At 41.3% G+C, this 20,892-nt stretch overlaps 2 protein-coding genes across 18 annotated transcripts in view; both read right to left on the bottom strand.

The window, feature by feature from the left end:
- Positions 1-8,367, bottom strand: part of LOC137358577 (zinc finger and BTB domain-containing protein 39) — a 39,308-nt gene extending 30,941 nt beyond the window's left edge. For 2 of the 14 annotated variants that reach the window (XR_010971238.1, XR_010971237.1), the window contains exons 1-2: positions 7,923-8,367; positions 1,167-1,335 (exon numbers count right to left, since the gene is read on the bottom strand). Coding sequence is in view for 4 of the 14 variants with exons in the window: in XM_068024568.1 (XP_067880669.1) it covers positions 2,457-4,592 (2,136 nt within the window). In the remaining 10 variants the exon portion in view is untranslated. The other 12 variants (XR_010971243.1, XR_010971244.1, XR_010971239.1 and 9 more) reach the window with 11 other exon arrangements.
- Positions 8,368-19,222: 10,855 nt separating this feature from the next.
- The window catches only part of LOC137358522 (arf-GAP with GTPase, ANK repeat and PH domain-containing protein 1-like), a 160,607-nt gene continuing 158,937 nt past the window's right edge, over positions 19,223-20,892 (bottom strand). For all 4 annotated transcript variants that reach the window (XM_068024436.1, XM_068024433.1, XM_068024432.1 and 1 more), the window contains one exon: positions 19,223-20,048. In XM_068024436.1, the coding sequence (XP_067880537.1) occupies positions 19,851-20,048 (198 nt within the window). In that variant the 3' untranslated portion in view covers positions 19,223-19,850. The remainder of the gene's footprint in view (positions 20,049-20,892) is intronic.

Here is a 20,892-nt window from a genome sequence, read left to right as displayed (position 1 = left end):
CCACTCAGCAGGTCTGGCAGCATCTGTGGAAAGAGAAGCAGAGTTAATGTTTCGGGTCAGTGACCCATCTTCGGAACTTTGGAGTTCCAAAGAAGGGTCACTGACCCGAAACGTTAACTCTGCTTCTCTTTCCACAGATGCTGCCAGACCTGCTGAGTGGTTCCAGCATTTCTTGTTTTTGTTTCAGATTTCCAGCATCCGCAGTATTTTGCTTTGAAATTGTGTCCCCTGGTTCTAGACTTCCCAACCAGGGGAAACATCTTACCTACATCTATCCTGTCTATCCCCTCTCATTATTTGAAACTCTAGAGAATACAGGCCCAGTTTCCCCAATCTCTCTTCATAGGACAGTCCTGCCATCCCAGGAACAAGTCTGGTGAACCTTCGTTGCACTCCATCTATGGCAATAATATCCTTCCTAAGGTAAGGGGACCAAAACTGCACACAGTACTTCAGGTGCGGTCTAACCAAGGTTCTATACAATTGAAGCAAGACTTCACTACTCCTGTACTCAAATCCTCTTGCAATAAAGGCTTACATACCATTAGCCTTCTTAAATGCTGGCTGCACCTGCATCCACTCTCTGTTGAGAAACTGTAGGGGATGGGCTGTTTTGCCCCTGCTTCTTTAGCTAAGAGGCAACTAAACTAATTATAACCTTTGCATGCACCCTAGTTGAGAATAGTTAATGGCGGACAGACCAGGAATCATGAATGTGGCCTTCCCTACTACGTACCGCTATGCTGAATGCTGCCTTTAACTGGATGATCCATCAGGGGAGCTAAATATGTACAGATATGCATGAATAGACGCAAGTCAAACAAAGACTTGATGGCTGATAAGGTTCAATGTGAAACTGAAAATGATTATACTTTAATGCCAGTCAGTCCAACAAAATTAACACTGATGTACTTGTTGATATTTAGGGCAAATTATGTTTTTTGACTGAAAAATATAAGCAATGTGGACAAAGTGGCAATTTGTGCAAGACAATGAATGGAAAAGTGAACTAAAACCGCTAGCAGGTGACAGAAGAGTTTCAAGTGCGAGAAAACAAGGCAGAGTCACAATCTAGGACTGCAATCAAGGGCATCAGATGACATTAAAACTGCAAGAGCAGAGCTAAACTGGATTTGCACGCTTTATCAGCATTCCCAAGATTTTACCTTAAATTCACTTACTGGTTACTTCTGGAAACCAATGAGTTTCTCATCAATGATGTAGCTCAACTGTTGAATATTTTTTCAGGATAAGAGCAGCATAATTGTTTTTATGACAAATAGCCTGAATGTTCACTGGCTCTGTATCACAATGTAATGGATCACATCATAAATCCTGCAGTATGTTACAACAAAATAAAATCACCATCTTACATGCATGCATAATATTCAACCAATTCAGCAATGGATTACCATTATTGGCTGGAGGTATCCCTATGCACTTCCAGATCAATCAGCAACTAAAAAAAAGACAAAACAAACAATTGCTAATTTTACAGCCCCAAAAGAGACCCCACACATCCTCCATTAGATAGATGGCACAGCAGGCTCAAACCAGTTTCTGTTGCAGCCCAATGAAGAGCCATCAGATGATGAAATCGCTGCCCAGTAGGAACAAACACTGGTTTAAGGTGACTCTCTCCTAGACATCCCACCTGGCAGCTCAGAAAGATGAAAATCATTTACAGGTGGATTTGCCTGAAAGGGGTGGGGGGGGGTGGGAAAGTGTTCAAAATTCTATTGATCGAAGGACCTACATAGGTGAGAGATTAGACAAGGCAGAAATCATTGTATTGTCGAAGTATTGTGTTACAATGTACAATTTCTGACATTAATGGATGTACATGGCTTGCCCACAATGACAAAAATTCAAATTCTACAGTATTATAGCAGAACTTAATTGCAAACTCTATAAACCCTATTAGAATAAACCTTTCCCCTGGTCCTGGTTAAGTGCATAGGATAGTGCAAACCTAAATTAGGTGACCACCACCCTTCCAACCCCACCCGGCCCAGACTTTGTCAATTCCTAAGCGACTGTGATAACAAACAATCGACTGTTCCATGTAACCCTGTACATTTTGACACCGTGAGACCCTGAAGCAGAAAACCGTCAATCACTGGAGCTACTGTCCTGCACCAATGTAGATTTTGATGCTTACAGTGCAGTAGAGATATTTGTGCTACTGCAAAAATCATTCTCTGCTGCCCCTGCCCCCCCACACAAAAATACAGGAAAGTGATCATCTCATTATACAGTAAAGTTAGCACCGTAAGCTAGCAATATTCATAATATTTAATTTTGTTAAAGATGTCAGCTAGCACCTCTCCTTAAAAAGGAAGTGATCTTAGTTTTGAAGGTTCCACTGTACATTAAAATGAAACTTTATTTGATGTCTATTTCTGAATACAGTTTTTCAAACCAACATTGGGAATGGTTCCTTCTCAAGTAAAGGGTTAGTCCATCATTTTTACTGGCTGTTTGGAATGCACAATGTACATAAAAGTCTGTGCAATGTTAAAGTCAGGAGGCAGGCCTCCATCTTTGTGCATCTCCACATGTTTAATCATAAGGTTCAAGGTGGGACAGTACTTCTGACAAACTGTGCAGCAATACATGAGGGCACCTGAATGGGTCTTTAGATGGTTTTTTACAGTCGATCGTCCCCTGAAGAATTTGTGGCACAGCTTGCACTCATAGGGCTTCTCTCCTGAGTGGATTCGTAGATGATACTGAAACTCACTAGAATGGGAAAACCTCTTCCCGCAAAATTCACATTCATACCAGTTCCCTTTGGAGTTGGCCTTGCCTTGGTTTGAGGGAAGAGTCAGAAGAGTCTCTTGGTGTACACCAGGCGTGTGTCCGTCACTGGTAGACTCGTCTGACGGTGACGTTGTTAAGGTCTTTTTGAGCCACTGGTGTTGAGCAATGAGACCTTTTGTGCCATCTAAGCTATGCCTCTTGTGTATCTTCACGTGGTTTTGGTAAGAGGCTTCTAAGCGGAACTTTCTGCTGCAGAAATTACATTCATATAAATACTCCATACCCTGGTGTGAGGCCATGTGTTGCTCTAGAACAGTTCGATCTACAAAGCTATTACCACATACAGAACAGGAAAAGATTGATATATTCATGTGGGACAAAACATGCCACATTAGGCTACAGACAGATCTAGACGGTTGCTCGCAGACACAACAGGAGAGACTTTTCATATCGAGGTGAGAAAGGATATGCTCTTTCACAGCAAGGTATTCTTTAGTCATGGCCTTTCCACAGACAGCACAAAAAAGTTCTGTGGGGGAGCCCCCAAAATTGGCTTCAGCAGGCAGCATGGTATTTGGCTGGACAATAATGTTCGCATCGTGTGGTTTTGCTTTCCTGTGTCCAGCCACTTGCCACTGCGTCACAAACTTCATTTCACACATGTCACATGAGAAGAGGAAGATTCCAACGTGTGACAAAACATGGGTGATTCGAGAGCTCCTGTCAGTGAACTTTGCGCCACACACTGTGCACAGCCCCTCTTTTGCATCAATATGAAGTTTACCATGTTGCCTAATTAATCCTATGTTGGCTGGTAAGACTTTCCCACACACCTGGCATGGCATGCTCTTACCTTCACCACTGCCATCCTTAACACAGACAAGATTGTCATCTTCACTGTCGTCTGTTAGTTCTATTATCTCTTCAGAAGGACCTCTGCTCTCTTGGTGGTCATCAAAATTAAGGCCATCTTGCTCAATACCTTCAAACTGCATGCACTCCATTTCCTTCATTGAATGAACTTGGAGGTCAACATTGTTAACAACACAGGAACTACTACTCTCTTTGAGAGATTCTCCCATCAACAAATTGGTTTGATTATAATATCCATTACTCTGTATTTCATACAGCTCACATGGGCCTTTACTGGAGGGCAAAGACACATTTTCAGTAGATGTGGACTGGCTGTACTCCATCTCCAGGTTATCTTCAGTTTTTGTTGACTGTTGGTACATCCCTGGCATACTTGGGCCATTTTCATTCACAAGGTTTCGTTCTTCACTTTTAAAACTCTCTCCTACTTCAACCTGCATGATGTAACCTCTGTTTTGACAAAACTGTGGGCCTGGGCCCCTGGAGTCCAACACGGGGGGATTTTGGTCGTTTGAGGCCCCGGTGAGAGGTGCATAGCCTTCAGTTGATCCGACTGTCGGTTTGTTGGTTTCTGTTTTTTCCAAGTCAGGGAAGGTGGAATAACAGGCCTTCAGGAGATCCTGCATTCCTAGCTTCTCAGCCATCTCATAGATAACACCAACATTGATGAGATCGGTGAAAAGCTCAGCTGTATAGATAAAATTCAAGATTCTTTCGAAATTTGCCGGGGTGATAAAATCTACCACATACGTTCTTGCACTGTTAACCTCGGAATTCAAAAAGAGCTTCTCGAAGTAGCCAGCAGCGCATGCCAGCACTGACTTATGTGCCGAAAATGTCCGGTTGCCGACCACAATGATTACATCGCACATGGTTTCGGAGAGCCTAAACTTATTGAGTTCCTTAAGGAGGTTATTAGGGTGGTCAGCACTGTGCAGTTTAATTCTCATACCCATTCTTTCTGTCAGTGCTTTGGAAAACTTCCACTAAACTGAAAATGGCTGGCCAACAAAGCACTTTGCCTTACACCTTTCCATGAAAGATATCTCGTTTAAAGATAAGCCTGCAAATGAGAACAGTTAGGTCAGTTACAGTACAAGATTCTACAAATATAACATTCTTCAGTGCCTTACGTACCTTTTCATTCCAATGCAGGATTTAAAATTAAGGCTGTAGAACTGTTAGGTAACAGGACAACAACTTAGATTTATACAGCGCTTTTAACATAGTAAAACGTCCCAAGGCGATTCACAGGAATGCAATCAAACGAAAATGGACACCAAGCCAAAGGAGAAGACATTAGGACAGCTGACCAAACGTTTGGTGAAACAGGTAGGTTTTAAGAAGCATCTTATAGCAGGAGAGGTGGATAAAAGCACAAGAAGGTTCGTTTGTTGATAAACTAATAAAACTTATACACAGACACTAACATGTATAAAACATCAAAATGACAAAGAAAATAACTTTGTAGCAGCACAGCTTAATGAAGTGGCCGTTGTTAGAGGAGACTGGTCAATAGCAGGCACGCATACTGGGTCACTGCCAAAATCTACTGGAGTAGGTCTGGGAAAGAGATTAAACTAGGATTTTATAACTTCCTAAATGTTGCGTCAATTATGTCATCTTGCACATGCCTTCAACTATCCTGCGGTCCAGGATTCTGGACGTATTAATAATTTACCAAGAGGTTACCATCCATCCATCAATGCCACTGAACAGTTCCAGAGATGGACAAAGTACTCAAAGCGTGGCACAAACAGGACGATATTATTTGCACATGACTTGCTCTGACTTGTACTCTTTGACTATATAGTTTAGCATTCTACTTTCTTCATTAATTGTAGCTACATAGTGACTAGAAGTGTTGAGCATCAAGTCTACTAAAACCCATAGATCCTTCCAGCTTGCTCCTCAGCTATTTTCAATCATTCACAGAATAAACTTTAAAAAGAAATTCTCAAAGATCATGAATGAACAGCTTTACAAGAATAAATGGGATAGAATCATGGAATACTGTTTCCAAAACCTGCTGAATATCCCATTATTCCATCTAGTCTGCAACGCATTCACATGTGAATGGGAAGAAACATAGAAAACTGATGGTGCAGGCCATTCAGCCCATTGTGTCTGTCAGCCAAATAATAGATATCCAACCTAACCCCACTTTCCAGCTCTTGGTCCATAGCCCTGTAGGTCACAGCACTTCAAATACATAGCCAAGTGTTTTTATAAATGCGATGAGGGCTTCTGCCTCTATCACCCTTTCAGGCAGAGTTCCAGACCCCCACTACCCACTGAGTGAAAAACTCCTCAACCTCTCTCTAATCCTTCTGTCAATTACTTTAAAGCTATGCACCCCGATTACTGACTTCCCTGCTAAAGGGAATAGGCCCTTCATACCCACTCTATCTGAATCATTATTTTAATTTTAGACCTCAATTAAATCTCCCTTCGGGCTCCTCTGTTCCAGAGACCTTAATTTATTTTTAAATTTAAAAAATTCTATTTCATATGATGTAAAATTTTACATTGATTTACTTCTCAAAAGATTTTTTTCTGAGTTATCATATGGCAGTTGAAATATTTTCTAAGTTGCAAAGAGTAAATGTTCTATCAGGTTGTCTTGATCTGTTGGGCCAAGTTAAACGGGACCACTTAACCAACTGTTGGGGATGTTTAGAGGTTCCACTAAACAAACATTGATAGTATTTTCTCACCAAAAGTTAAAATGTCTCTCAATGACACACCAACATGTAGACGACAGGACTATTGTCCCTCACAATGTGCACTATATCAGGTCTTGGCAACATAACATCGTGGGGCAGGATTATGTACAAATTATGTTACTGGATAAGTAATCTAAAGGCCTGCATATTAGTTCAAACCCCATCATGGCAGTTTGAGAATTTGAATACATTTTTAAAAAGCTGGCATTCCATGATTCTGTTCATCACTGACCATCTTTGATATTTTATATATTTATAAAGCAGATAATGTAGAAACTTTAATAGTAGTTTGGGGGTTAATTTGTTAATTCCTGAATGCAGTGGAAAGTATTATGAAAAATTAAATGCTCATTTACAGATTTACTGTGACCACGCAATGCTACAGAATATTCCCCATGCAAATTTCAAAGATTTTTTCCAATAAAATGAGCATAATTATGCCGCATAAGGCTATCCTGCGTTACAAAACTACATAATTCTCTGAACCAAACTGTTAGAAAAATTAGATGCATTTTGTAGTCTTTCAAGGAGTTTGACAATATGATAAAACATCTGTGAGAATTAGATGCTCTTCAGACTACAAAAAAACAAACATACAAAAATATTAAATTATGAAGTCTGCTTATTACTTAAACAACTTTGACCTTCACTGACATCATCAGATTTGGAATGTTTCTTTTAAAGCCAAGTGTTAATTTAAACCAGAATCAGGTCAAAACTGCTGAGGCATTTAGGTAAATAAAAAGAGATTACTGAATTTTATTTAAATCGTTTCATAGGTAGAACTTTGTTCAGGGCCCAAGCTGACAAGAAAGCATTTCCGACAATCAGGGTGATTTTTAAAGCAAAGCAAAAAAATGCAGGGATAATTTTATGTTAAATTTCAAGAGCTTTAAGACTTTATATAACCAAGTGCTTGCTATTTATGGCGACATTTGCACCATCATAAGCAGCACGATTTAACATTAGCAAAATAAAAGTGCATTGGGCAGCTTGTATTTTTCCGTTAATGGAATGAGATGGCAAACACACTCAGTAAGAAAAGTCCCTTTTAAATTCAATTTTGTTTTTCAGGTTTTTCTAAATTCTATTCTCTTCCCCAACAAGCCCCTGGATTTCAGGTAAGAGAAGGTTCCCATATTCCTCTTATTTTAAACTCGAACACAGGACTCGAGTGTAGTTGGAACTCACGGTGTGTATAGTTAATTCAGGGGAAAGTTCTGGCTACTGATGTGCAGCCAGCTACTGTCAGGAACCGGGTGGCATGTCCAAGAGCAGCATTTTCACTGTTCCTCCATGAAAGGCTCGGCCCCGGGCCAAGGTGGGAGGCTAAGCCCGCCTCGGCCGGACTCAGTGGGGGTGGGTGTGGGGTCGGGCCCAGGCTTGGAGGCGCCTGGTTACAGTCCCAGTAACAAAGGCCGAGCCTCGCACCTCAGACATTTTGTTTTTCTCCTTCTCCCGGTGCCGACCATCCTCTCCCAGCCCGGGGAACAGGGCCCGGCTCGGCTCAGCTCAGCGCTTACCCTGACCCGCCTCACCACACCCTCTTCGCACGCTTACCGGCTGCTTTACAATAAAATAAAAGCTTTTTCACCACCATAGCAACATCGACACAGCCACGGCCCACAGCTGCCAGGCAGTTTGTTTAAAAAACGTCAAAGATATTGAGCCGGGAGATGCCGCTACACAAGCAGCTCCAGCCCAATGGCGCCGCCCTACCGGCTGGGAGGACTTCACATTGCTGGTGCCGCCCTACTGGCGGGGAGGGTTCGTTATGGTTTTGTACATGCAAAGCGTTTTCTGGCCGCCTTCCTCGTTGGGAAGAAGCTGTGCTCGTTTGGTACTTGATCCCCGTACAATATGTACAATGGTTCTCGCTCTGCACTATAGATATTGATGCATTTCTATCATTCTCGCTGTTCCCATTCACGGCTTCATTCTTCTACTTTCTTGTCCTCCTCTTGTGCCTCCTTTTCTTTCTTTTCCGATTCCTCCCTCTTCCACTTTTGTTTCTAACTCCTTCATTTTTGTGAGTGTTCCTGCTAGTTTTGATACAAAAAGAAAAGCACAGTCACATTCAAAAAGGATTTATTCATGCTAATAAGGGCATGTCTGTGTTTTATTCCTGTAATTCTGCAGTCCTTTCCCATCACTGGATTAGGAAGGAAAGGGATAGAGCAACACCTGGTGTGTTTTATAAACAGGTAGTAGTGCTATTAATCATTGAAAACTTGAGGTATGTTACAAAAACATAGAAAACGTTTGATTATGTATCCCTCTAAGTCCAAAATATGGCATTTTGCATTTGATGCAGAAGGGAAGTAGCCTTAATTTACATCCTGGGTGTTCTTTCCACTGAGCAGTTAGACTGAAAGACAGAAAACTTTTTGGGTAGTTGGCGCATAGCATCCTCCTGTAGCTGACAGAACAATAGCTATGAAAAAAAAACTCCTGGACTCAAATCCCAGACACCTGAAAGAGAGAGAGCATTTCAGAGGGAAAAGTCATGGGAGAGATTTGAAACACAGGAAAGGCAACCATATGTATGAATTAAATTATATAATTTACAACAAAATTATTAATGTAGTGGTGTTAGAAACCTAATATTTAGTGGGTCTCTGACCTGAAACGTTAACTCTGCTTCTCTCTCCCCAGATGTTGCCAGACCTGCTGCGTATTTCCAGCATTTCTTGTTTTTACTTAAAATTTCCAGCAGCTGCAGTATTTTGCTTTTATTTTAATTTAGTAATAGCCCCGGGCTATTTCTGACTACCTCTATGACAAATATTTTAAATTTTTCAAGTTTACCAGTACAATTGGCTAATCACACCTGCAAAATTGGCAGTTAATGTCTCAGCAAGCATTAAGTAATAGCATGAATCTCAAATGTGCACAACCAGTTGCCGTCAATCAGAGCTAGCAACTAGTAGTCACGTGGAGATCAACACTATTCTTAACAAAATGTACAATTTGATCTGAAAATGGAAACCCATCTTTAAGTCACACTTAATGCAAATTTTGTCAAGAAGCATTAATTTAAAAAAAAATGAAACACAATTCTGTAGCCCCAATATTCCAAGATGTGGAGCCTCATTGTTACTAGACACAGTTGGAAAATTGGGCTTCCAACTTCATGCACTGAAATTATAATACTCACAATTTTTCAATGGGCCATTTTGAGGGTAAAATGAGACCCTTCTATTGGCAGTCTGCATGTACATTGAAGATTTATTCAAATAGGAGTCCTTGGGGATTCTGGGACTTGGCCTACTCAAAAAAAAAAAGGTTCTGTTGACTGTTAAAGTAATAGATTCTTATTGCATTTCCTGTTCAATTTTGCTGCATTTGGCACCATACGTTACTTGGTTTTGTTGGGGACTTTGCCCTTTTTTTTTGCATTTTTTATGCCAAAGCTTCATTATTCTTGGTAGCTGCAGCCATTTAAATCACACTATTCAAAGTGGTGAGCATCAACATTCCTGTCAGGATTCTGCATATGCTGGATGCTTTAGATAAGGAAGGAGTTCATGAGTGACAAACAAATGCAGATGCAACACTAGCTGAGGTGTTTTGTCCACACCCATCACTACCTTGGAACCTCTACACAAACCTGGACTTGTCAGAGACCACTTGACTTCACAAGGCAGGCTGTAACAGAGTTCAACCAGCTACTATCGGGTGACCTCCACAGATCTAGAACAGAGACAGTTCTTCCTGTAGAAGTGAAGGTTACCACAGAATAAAATCTTCACGCTAGCGGATCCTTTCAAACCACCCCAGGGGCTTGCACCAGGTCAGGCAGCTTGCAGTGCAAGCCTGTATCATTATGGCAATTGCTATGTTTGCAACAAGTTTCATCACTTTTCCAGTGGAAAGAAGGCCTCAGCAGGATAGGACACTGAGCCTCATTGTTGGCTTTATTCCAGTGCAAGGCGTCCAAGGTTTGTCATATTAACCCGAGGTGTACCTGCCTAGAAAGGATTTGTACACTGTTAGTGGTCACAGAAGGATCATGTATGTTAATTGACATTCTTTGGGAAGTAGCCGTGGTGCCAGTGAGTGGTAGGCCACAGAGGCTGCAATTTTGGAAGAAAAAACATTGGCAAGAGGGGGAAATGAAGGAATGGCTCTTAGGAGCCTTGGGCCTTCCTATGCACAGCCTGCTGACCCCACTGCAAAACCTCTAACAGGAGGACTCTGCACAGGAAATGCAAGCGTCTGTTTGCTGTTCCACATCTGCTACCTCCAGCTGCAATAAAAGTGTAGGCAAAACGAAAATACGTGCACAAGGGAAATGGGTTGCGTGCAGCATTTGAAATGGTGCCCCCCCCCCCCCCCCCCACCAGAGGGTGTAGAAGTTCCCAACTCGTGCTCTGCTTGATGGGTCCCACAAGCAATGTGCGCAAAAGTGAGGAGCACACTTACCTTTGTCTTCTTCCCGATACAAGCAACTTCTGCCTCAGTAGCACCAGCAAGGGAGCTGGTGACTGCAGGTACTCAGGCAGCAACTTTCCTCCATGCAGTTAGCACCTGTGCTTTTACTGAGGCGGGAAGTCTTCAACCCCAAATAGGGTTACCTTCTGCAGCAGAATCTCCAAATAATCAACAAAGAGAACAGAGATGTCCACGTCTCTGCTGTGTCATTGTGAGAACTCAGTTCACTTTTCTGTCCCCACCACAACTTTCACTTGAATGGCTAGCTGTAGGCCTTTAAAAGCTGCAGCATAGTTGGATTTTCAAATCTCCAACCAAGCTTGCTACAGTTCAAGCTCTCTGCAGCAAGATTTTCCTGTGCCTGTAACCTATTCAAATTACGCAAGGGATATTTGAAAAATTACCAGGCGGCTTGCTTGTGCTTCAGGGAAAGGCGCTTATGCATTGGGCCAGCTCAATCGCATTGTTCCCATTATTGAAAAATCAGGGCTTTACCTTTAACCAGCAGTATATCCCTAAACAAATATTGCTGGGCATTAAACACTTTAAGGGTGTGCACCATTATGTGAGCAGGTAAGTCATTTAGCTTAGGCTTACTGCTGGAGTCAGTGCTAGCTTTAAGTCGTGCAAATTGTGCTGGCATCATTTTCAGTGACTTCTGAACTACCACTTCAAGTACAAAAGGGCATAGCCTCAAACTTCAAAGAGGGAAGATAAAAAGGAACCAGAATGGAGAGGAGAGGGAAAAGAATTATGCAGTGAGTTATTATAATCTGGAATGCACTGTCTGAAAAGGTAGTGGGAGCAGATTCACTAGTAACTTTAAAAATAAATTGGATAAATACTTGAAGGAAAAAAATTTGCAGGGCTATAGGGAAAGAGCAGGGAGTGGGACTAATTGGATAGTTCTTTCAAAGAGCCAGAACAGGCACGATGGGCCACAAGGCCTCCTTCTGTGCTGTACTATTGTATGATTCCATGAAAAAGCCAGCTAAGATTTAACAACTGTATATAAAGGGTGGTGACTATATGGAAAAAACTGCTAAGGGGACAGTATGGGCTGATTTATTCAAGAATGGTGAAAAATTGGAGAGAAATAAGATATGATATTTCCTAGATACTGGGTGAACTATAATGAACTTTTCCAATCTTGTATAATCCTGCGTTGAAATTGTGTTGTGGCAGCCTCAGTCTACTTACCTCACACTAGACACAACCAACACCACAGAACATGGGAGACACAACTGTGGGAAGCTAGGGACTGGGAATCTGGAGTGTAAACTGCTGCCAATTTAAGAAGGATGGAAGTGAATGTGCCTTGGGCAGGAGGAGAATGCGAATATCATTGACGATTAATGATTAAAACCACTGCCCATCTTTTGAAATATGACCCCTTAAAGAAAATTACTTGCATTTTTATAGCACCTTGTCACATTGTTGATAGCGCTTCACACAATCATTTCCACCTGGAGTGCATTGACAGTAATATAAGCAAAAACAGCAGCCATTCTGCGCTAGCACCGTTCCACAAACAGCAAATCGGTTTTCATTGCTGCTTAAAAATTAGCAAGGATACCAAGAGCTGGCGCTGCTCTTCTTCGAACAATACTATGGGATCTTTAATGTGCACTTAGCTAAGATAGACAGGATCTGCTTTTAAAAAGATGAATAAGCAAAAGTCGTGGTGCAGGAAATCCAAAGCCAGAGGCGAGTGCTGTTGTCTGAGCCAAATAGATTGAGGCATTGAGAAAGATTGAATGACAGGTCCCAAAGCTTCAAATTGGACAAAGATAATGTAAGCAAATAACTGTGGAGGACTGAGTAACTAAATGTCCTTCAAAACATACTAGTTTCAAACTGGCCAATTGTACTAAATTGGAATCAAACAGAAGACTCGCAATGCACATCTACCAGACATTGGAATAAAACAGGACCCAAATGCGTTGAATAAAATTTCAGTTTTTACATAAAGTTGAATTCACGGCCCACTCTTCACAAGGGACTGAGATATTGTGGTATAGGACATTGTTTTATCAGAGTAGTTGTGCATGTTTCATGCTGATGCTTGCCCCCCGTGGTAAGTTGCAAGCATTCAGCTTTGACCATGACACTGGGGAAGGTGATGAACAATTGCAAGAATAGCATCTCTGGAAGAAGGAGGGGAAGGAGGGTGAGGGCAGTCATCACTCCATTTCATTTTTATGCACTTCCTAGTTCAAGGGGTTCAAAGGCATTAATGGCAAAGGCTTGGTGTCGAGTTGTATGTGCACTCACTCAGTTAATGATTGGTGAACTAAAAACAAGAAATGCTGGAAATACTCTGAAGAAGGGTCACTGACCTGAAACGTTAACTCTGCTTCTCTCTCCACAGATGCTGCCAGACCTGCTGAGTATTTCCAGCATTTCCTGTTTTTATTTCAGATTTCCAGCATCTGCAGTATTTTGCTTTTAATGAGTGGTGAACATTGGGGATTTGCAGTAACAATGGATATACCTTGTTGTTACTCAGCTAGCCACAAAATATCCTTACATAGAAAGCTGTTAAATAATTATTCAAGTTCTTTCTCGTCAGTATTAATGGAAATTCGAGGTTCCAAAAAAAATTCTATACTTTTTGATCTAGCCGAAATGACAGAGCACCACCTGGGGTCAGCTTCACATTGGAATATGTTGAGAGGCAAGGCAGTTTAAATCACAGTAAAACTTGGAGCTGATGACTCTCTGCCAATGTCTCCTGTACTTCTGTAGTTAGGCAGATTTACGTCAAACTTCAGTGATCTGCAACGAGAGGTCTCCGCTAAGAGTACAAGTGGTGTGGCTGATGATGCAACTGCACTTGAATCTGTTCTGCCAGAACAAATTTGCGAGTCAGCAGGTTTAATGTTCCTCTTATTTTAAATGGCTTGATCATGGCAGCAAAATTGCGCAGACAGAAATGCTAACCTGTTGACAAGTATGCTGAAATTAGTTGGCGGTAGAAATTAAATCCTCAGGTCTCCATTTCAACAATAAACCAGATCTAACTGCAGTTTACCAGATTTAGACCCTGTCCCATAACTATTCCAGACTGTGAGAGAGAGAGAGAGAATCTTCTCCCCTCCATCTATTGAACTTTTTTTTTTACAATTACAGAAATACAACTTAAACTTTTGAAGTTAAATTCACTTCAATAGAACTGTAACACAATTCACAAGGGAAATCACAATTTAAGAAACAGTTTACAGACTCTGTATACAATCATTTTATGTAAAAACAAGTAAAATGGAAACTAGTTGCAAGCGTTATATACCCAATAAAGTCAAATGGATATAAAAGTGGCCAATACATAGAGAAAATGTTCATAAGCATTTACATTCTAAACACTGAAATTATTTAACACCTTTTTTTAAAGTTTTTGTACAGATACCTGAAACAGATGCTCTGAATGAAATAATTACCCCAGTTTTGCAAAGCCAGCGTGTGTCTACTATCAGAGTTGGAAATATTCAATACCCGAGCTCCCTAAATGCTAAAAGAGATGAAAATCTAATTTTCTAAAACAAAAAAGTGGTGGGCAGAACAGGGGACTATTGGTAGAGGTACAAAAAAAGCCAATCTATTTGCCTTATGGGTTGTAACACGATGGTAGTGATGGAACAAGTTTTACACCAATTATTTGTACGTTCACTTCCAAAGCTAGTTATGGTACACGTTCTGTGTCACTGTGAAGCAGTTTTGGATTTGTATCAACATAAAATATATAGCGTGAGACCATGCAAAGTCGCCCAATTTTTCAGGGCAAGTGGTGAAAGACCCCTTTGGCTTCCCATTAGTTTAACATCAGTTGTGGGGAAGTTACTGGAATCTATCAGCAGATACAAAGTGATTGAGCATTTGGAGAAGTACGAGCCCTATCAGAGAGTTTGCATGTATTTGTGAAAGGTAGGTCAAGTCTGACTAATCTAGTTGAATTTTTTGAGCAGGTCACTAGCACAGTGGTAGGAAGTGTCTATTCACGTTGTCTATATGAACTTTAAGAAGGCATTAGATAAAGTTCCACACAAGAGAAAATTGGCAAAAATGAAAGCACACGAGAATGGAGATAACCTTGTGACATGGGTTGGTAATTGGATTGGAGGTAGGAAACAGAAAGTAGGGATGAAAGGAATTGGCAGGATGTGACAAGTGGTGTTCCCAAGGATCTGTACTGAAGCCTCACCTTTTCACCAGCACAGGCATGATGGGCCAAATGGCCGCCTTCTGTGCTGTATCATTCAATGATATTACTGACTTGGATGAAGGAAGAAAGAGAGTTGTATATCCAAGTTTGCAGATAACATTAAGTTAGGTGGCACAGTAAGTTTTGTCGATGAGAGCAGGATGTTACAAAGGGACATAGACAGATAAGTGAGTGGGCAATACTCTGGCAGATGGAGTTCAATGTGAGCAAGTGTGAGGTTGTCCACTTTGGATCCGAGAAAGACAAATCAGAATATTTTCACCAGAATGTCACCAAGGCTTAAAGAGTTAATTTATAAGGACAGGATGCATAAACTTGGTTTGTTATCCCTTGAGTTCAGAAGGTTGAGGGTGACTTATTCCAGGGCTTTAAAATGATAAAAAGATTTGTTAGGGTAGGTAGTGTGGGAACCCAGAACAAGAGGACACAATCATAAAATTAGAGCTAGGCCATTTAGGAGTGAAATCAGAAAGCATTTTTTCCACACGCACAGGGTAGTGGAAATCTGGACCTCTCTCCCCAAAAGGCTGTGGGTTAATTGAAATTTTTAAAATTGAGATTGATAGATTTTTGTTAGGCAAGGGTATCAAGGGATGTGGAGTAAAGGCGGGCAAATAGAGTGGAGGTACAGATCAGCCATGATCTTGACCTCCTCCTGTTCCTATCTTCCTGTGTTCCAGTGGGAAGGTAGCTGTAAAAAGTTCCTAAGCGGTCATAATGACTGCCTGGGAACTTTTAAAATTCAGTTTTAACCTTTATGAGGTTACTGGAGAGCTATCGGTCATATCAGCTTTTTGTTACCACTGAAATTTAAATCGGCAATTAGAAACAGGCAGAGGTCAGTTTTCCCTGGCCATACAATGCTGCAAAGCCAGCAGTATAACTCCAGTCTGCTGGTCACACGTTATTCTAAGTCAGCAGTGATCAGTACAGTGACTGTACTTGAATAGTGATATATTACATGTTGCAAATCTTACAATTGGGCATGCGGGGTGTATTCAGTATAATTGTGGCAGACAAAATCCTTTCTGGGTCATTTTGGTTCTTACTGAAATACAGAACAATTCATTTTGTAGAATCCTGATAAACTAATATTTTGTACATTTTAAGTTGGTGAGCACTTTGGTGGGGGAGCATAAAATTATATCAAAATTCGTGGGCACACAGTTTCATTTTAAATCAGTTATTTCCATTTTTTTCAAAGCATTAATTCAAAAGTTGCTTTTCTGAGAACCAAAGCAATAATATGCGTTATCTGCTGGAACCAGACATTTTTAATGGAACAAGAATTAATGTTTTAGAGGAGCAAGGACATATTTTAAATTACATCCTAAAATTAGCTTGCAAAACAATGTCAACTGAGAGGGGAAAACAATTCTTCCATCACAAAGCTGTAACCTAACGTCTGAGATACCTGTTTGGTTCCAGGACTCTCAGTGGGTCAGGGTCTGTGCTGAGTTAGCTGATCTCAGCCAGGGCAGGACTAGGCCTGCTATAGTTGGACTCAGTGCTCTTGGGCAAGGCAGTAGGAGAGATGAAATGAGTCAGGATTCCTGTTCCTGCTTGCTGTGCAGTGACTTTTGCTGGAAAGTATGCAAGCATGGTCATTGGACAAGGGCAGGAAAAGGCTCAGCTTTGATGTCGTCACTGTCTAGACTGGCATATGAAGTACGGCTGGTTGGGTGAGATACTGGAGTATCAGAACCTGCAGAACTTTATGCCAGCAAAAGCCAGTTGGTGCCTTTGGGAGAGAAAGGAGAAAAATGGAAAATAAAAAGTGGCACTGCTAATTAAAATTGTGATGAGTTTTATTAGGCAGTAAATAGTCACAGATACAGATGGGACTGAAGGCTTAAAAAGTTGAACTTCATTGAAACAGTGAATGACTGAAACTGGTCAAAACAGTCGCCAAGAGCAATCTCCATTAAAAGGTAGTCAACTTCGACACAATTTTCACACATTGACAACGTGTACCATTAACCTAGAAGGAAACAGAAGTTCTGTTTGGATTTCTTTTTCACTAAACTGTAAACAGCAGATTGTCTATTGATACAAGAAGTACTAAAAGCCAACAAGAGGTGGGGTGGGGGAGGGGGGGGGGGGTTGCGAAATTCCCCTGCATTCTATACATAACAAAATTGTAAATGCGCTATGTTTATGATTTTGCTCAATATGGCACATGGAGGAAATCATTCCCCAGAATGTTTGAAAGAACAGTACTACCACAGTGCGTAGCGCTCTATATACATAGAATTAATATCGTCACACCCTGGTTCTTTGTGAAACTTTTAAGGGTGTGAGCCAAATCAACAGCTGACCAAATGCTTACAGCCAGAAAGCAAAGTTCAGGTTTGAAATTGTAAGTGTTAGCCCACTCCTTCCCCTTCCCCCAAGTGTGCTGCGAACTTTGCATTAAAAAGACTTGCACTTATATTGCGCCTTATCACATCTCTCAGAAATGTCCCAAAGCACTCAGATAGCAGGAATTATTTTGAAATGCAGTGCTATGGAGGCAAATGCGGCAGCCATTTTGCGCACAGCAAGATTGCAGAAGCAGCAATGAAATCAAAGACCAGCTAATCTGTTTTTGGTGGTGTTGGTCAAGAGAGGAATGTTGGCCAGGACACCAGGAGAATTGCTCTTCCTCAACTTGTGCCATGGGATCTCTTGCTGCTCAGAGACAAGCTACCAAGTGAGCCAAACACACAGCCCACTTTTAACATGTTTACATTTTTTTTTTGGTCTTACCATTAATGCAGCCAGTACAATAATTATTTCCAGCTGCTGGAAACTAGGAGCATGGATAAAATGGCTTGTCTGATCTGTTGAAGTAGTCATTGACATAATCTATAGGAATATATTTTTTCCATTTAAAAAAATCATGCAAGCGTTAATGCAGAAGATACAATGGCCCAGCCATTGGGTTGTGATGTGAAAAGCATGGTAGATGCCATGATACCTCAAATGGCAGCTCATTTGTAGCCACCACTGTAAATTGGATACTTGGCAGTATATGCATTTCCTCCTACAATCTTTAAAACCCAAGTTTAGTATTCCCCAAACCCTACTTCTTGACTTATCCTGTCTTCTATCCGACTTGTTTCAATCCTGGTGGTGTCCCACATTGTGGTTCTAGGCTTTTCACCTGGGTTTCTGAATGAAAAACAAAATCTTGAGAGGCATTGACTTAGGTCTTACAGATACACTCAGCCAAAATATCTCCCGCTATTCTAGCAGTTTATTACTATTGAATTACCATGACTTGGTCATTCAGCTTCTAAAAGCTTCCTGCACTAAGAGTGTAATGGGACTGGAGGCATTGTCAGGATAACTAAGAATAGTACATTGTGCTGAAGTTGCAGCACACAATACAGGTCAATAATTTTTTTTAAAAATTTAAATCCTCAATTTTCTCTCTCCACTTCAAGTCTCACTTTGCCACGCACGCTAACTGGGACATATAGTCTACTGTGAACCATCTGCCAATGCCGCTCTGAAATTGGCTATTGGGAGGTTTGGCAAGTGCCTGGTAATGATTCCCGATATTATCTTCCCTGTGGTGAAGGGTCTGGTTTCCACTCAGCAGCTGAGTAGCAACTTGCCAGAAGCAAGGGACATCAAACCCACGTCCCATGATTTCACGGCACTATACATTAGTGCTCCTGTGGCATTGTGGCCCATTCTTAAAGAAAATGTTTTTTTAAAAAAAAACATCTTCCTTTACTTATTTGCCCCCTGCCCTTTGCTTTAATCTCCTTTCACTGTCTTCCTGTCAGACAGTGCTCCCATCGTTGGGACAGCGGGATCGTTTGAGCTGCAGATCGTTCTTAAATTTGCATCAGTGCTGCTCTAATCAGTGCAGGCCTCTCTTTTTGTTTTATCTTTTTGCCCAACAGCACTTTGTACCAAAGTTAAAAGTCCAGCTTCAAATACAACCTCAGACAAGCCACTGCAGACTTTTGGCTTCACGCTATTATGACAGAATACAGTATGGTTATGTAAAGTTAAAGGGCTTTGTGCATAATACAGCACTAAAGGTGCCTCATAGGCCAAAAAGCATTACTGCAACCTCCAAGATGGACAATTGAGACATCTGCCCCTCCAGTGACACTTTTTCCATTTCCCCCAAAATAAGAATGATTATACAATTATTTCTTGTTTGGAACTTGAGAGGATAGTATGAAAGAATGTTCTGTAGGTCTTCACATTTCTCTAAATACTGTAATATCCAATATTACACAAATTTCCTTTACAAATTTAAATACAAGTGCACAGCTGGGGGAAAAAAACTGCGAAGGAACATTCGGTACTTATAGGACCACCATTTAAACATTTAGAAAATAAAACTGATATGTTCATGTCAAATATAAAACATTTGCAGCTGAAAACTGGCCACTATAACTTACTGCAGGTTCATGACTCCAGCACGTCACGGTTTTGCTTTGTGTAAACAACTTTAAATTCTTTTCAAGAATTATAAAACAATGGGTGGAGCAGAAACCTTCATCAAACCCTCGCTCTTACAGCTACACAGCTGTCCTACAAGTCGTGGCACTCTTGACATTGTGTTACCTTTGGGTATGACCTGGGAAGGACAGTCCAGGAAATGGGCCTTAAAACATTGAACAGTTCTTACATTGAAGAATAGCAGTTTCAATTTCTCGGTCAGAAGGCTTTGGGACAATTGATATCATCGCTTGTTGTAAAATTAGCATCTGGTTTTCATGAATTGCACCTCCTGGTCACCAAATTCTGCAATAAAAATGGGGTGAGGGGGGAATCTGGAGGCTGCAGTAGCTGCCCTTTGAGAATGCACAGTGCTTCAAGGCTTCGATTTAATGTGGAAGCCTGGACTCAGTCCTTCCGAGACTGGCGCTGGTACTTTTCCTGCTGAGACTGGGCGTCATACTGCAGCCGTCACTGGGACAACCGTGTTGCAACAGAACATCCATGCACTCCTGGCTACCTGCTCGCCGGGCGTGGTACAAGGCTGTGTTTCCATTCACGTCTCTGGCCCTCACATCAATGCCATACTGTAGAGCACAGAAAACCAAGACAAGAGCGTTACTTTTAATTTTAGAAAAGATTTCTCTATGTTCTCAAATGTACCTTCTCGCTGGCTCATTACCCAAAATCCAAGGTCCTGCAACAACAATCTCTCACTTTCCCCATGTATGTAAGAGGACAGACAGGCAAGCCTCTGCTGACAGCAACGATGAAACCAGTCATATTTTGCGCTTTTATATTTGCACTTTACTTCAGCCAGTTTTGGGGGAGTGTGTCCTTCACCTCATGGATGGGTAACCAGTCTCTGGAAATGTGCTAGGCCCCCACTTTTAGACATAGCCTCACAGACAACACTTTTGTGGGACATGGTTCCCTGCCATTTACATTACTAAAACCAGCTGCTTTATACTGACAGCAGAATCATTGACCCACATTTTCCAGGATTTACAGTGGTCTTGGGATAAAGTAGCTGGGATTGTTCACACTATGGAATATATAGCTGATGGAAGAAGACTGCACTTAGTGTAAAAGCACTGGATGAGGTAGAAGAATTTATCTGTCTCGTTCTCTCTCTCTAGAAAAGGACCTTTCCTCACTGGGCTCCTCCCCTTCTGGCTTAGCTGAGATTAGGAATGTGGGGGTAAATTTGCAATCCTGTGCCCTTGATGCACAGTAATGTATGCTGGGTACATTTATTAGGGCATATGCTTGCCACAATATTCTGCCTGTTAAGATTAAATGACCTCTTACGCACCACATGCAGAGTGGCAGATTCTAACCAATACTGTGCAAGAAACTGTTTCCAGTGACAGGAGGGTTGGTAATCAAAAGACACAGATTTAAGATAATTGACCAAAAAAATCCAGGAAG

The sequence above is a fragment of the Heterodontus francisci genome, chromosome X, assembly GCF_036365525.1.
Source record: "Heterodontus francisci isolate sHetFra1 chromosome X, sHetFra1.hap1, whole genome shotgun sequence".
In the NCBI taxonomy this organism is placed as follows: domain Eukaryota; kingdom Metazoa; phylum Chordata; class Chondrichthyes; order Heterodontiformes; family Heterodontidae; genus Heterodontus; species Heterodontus francisci.
This window is presented reverse-complemented; position numbering and strand designations above follow the sequence as displayed.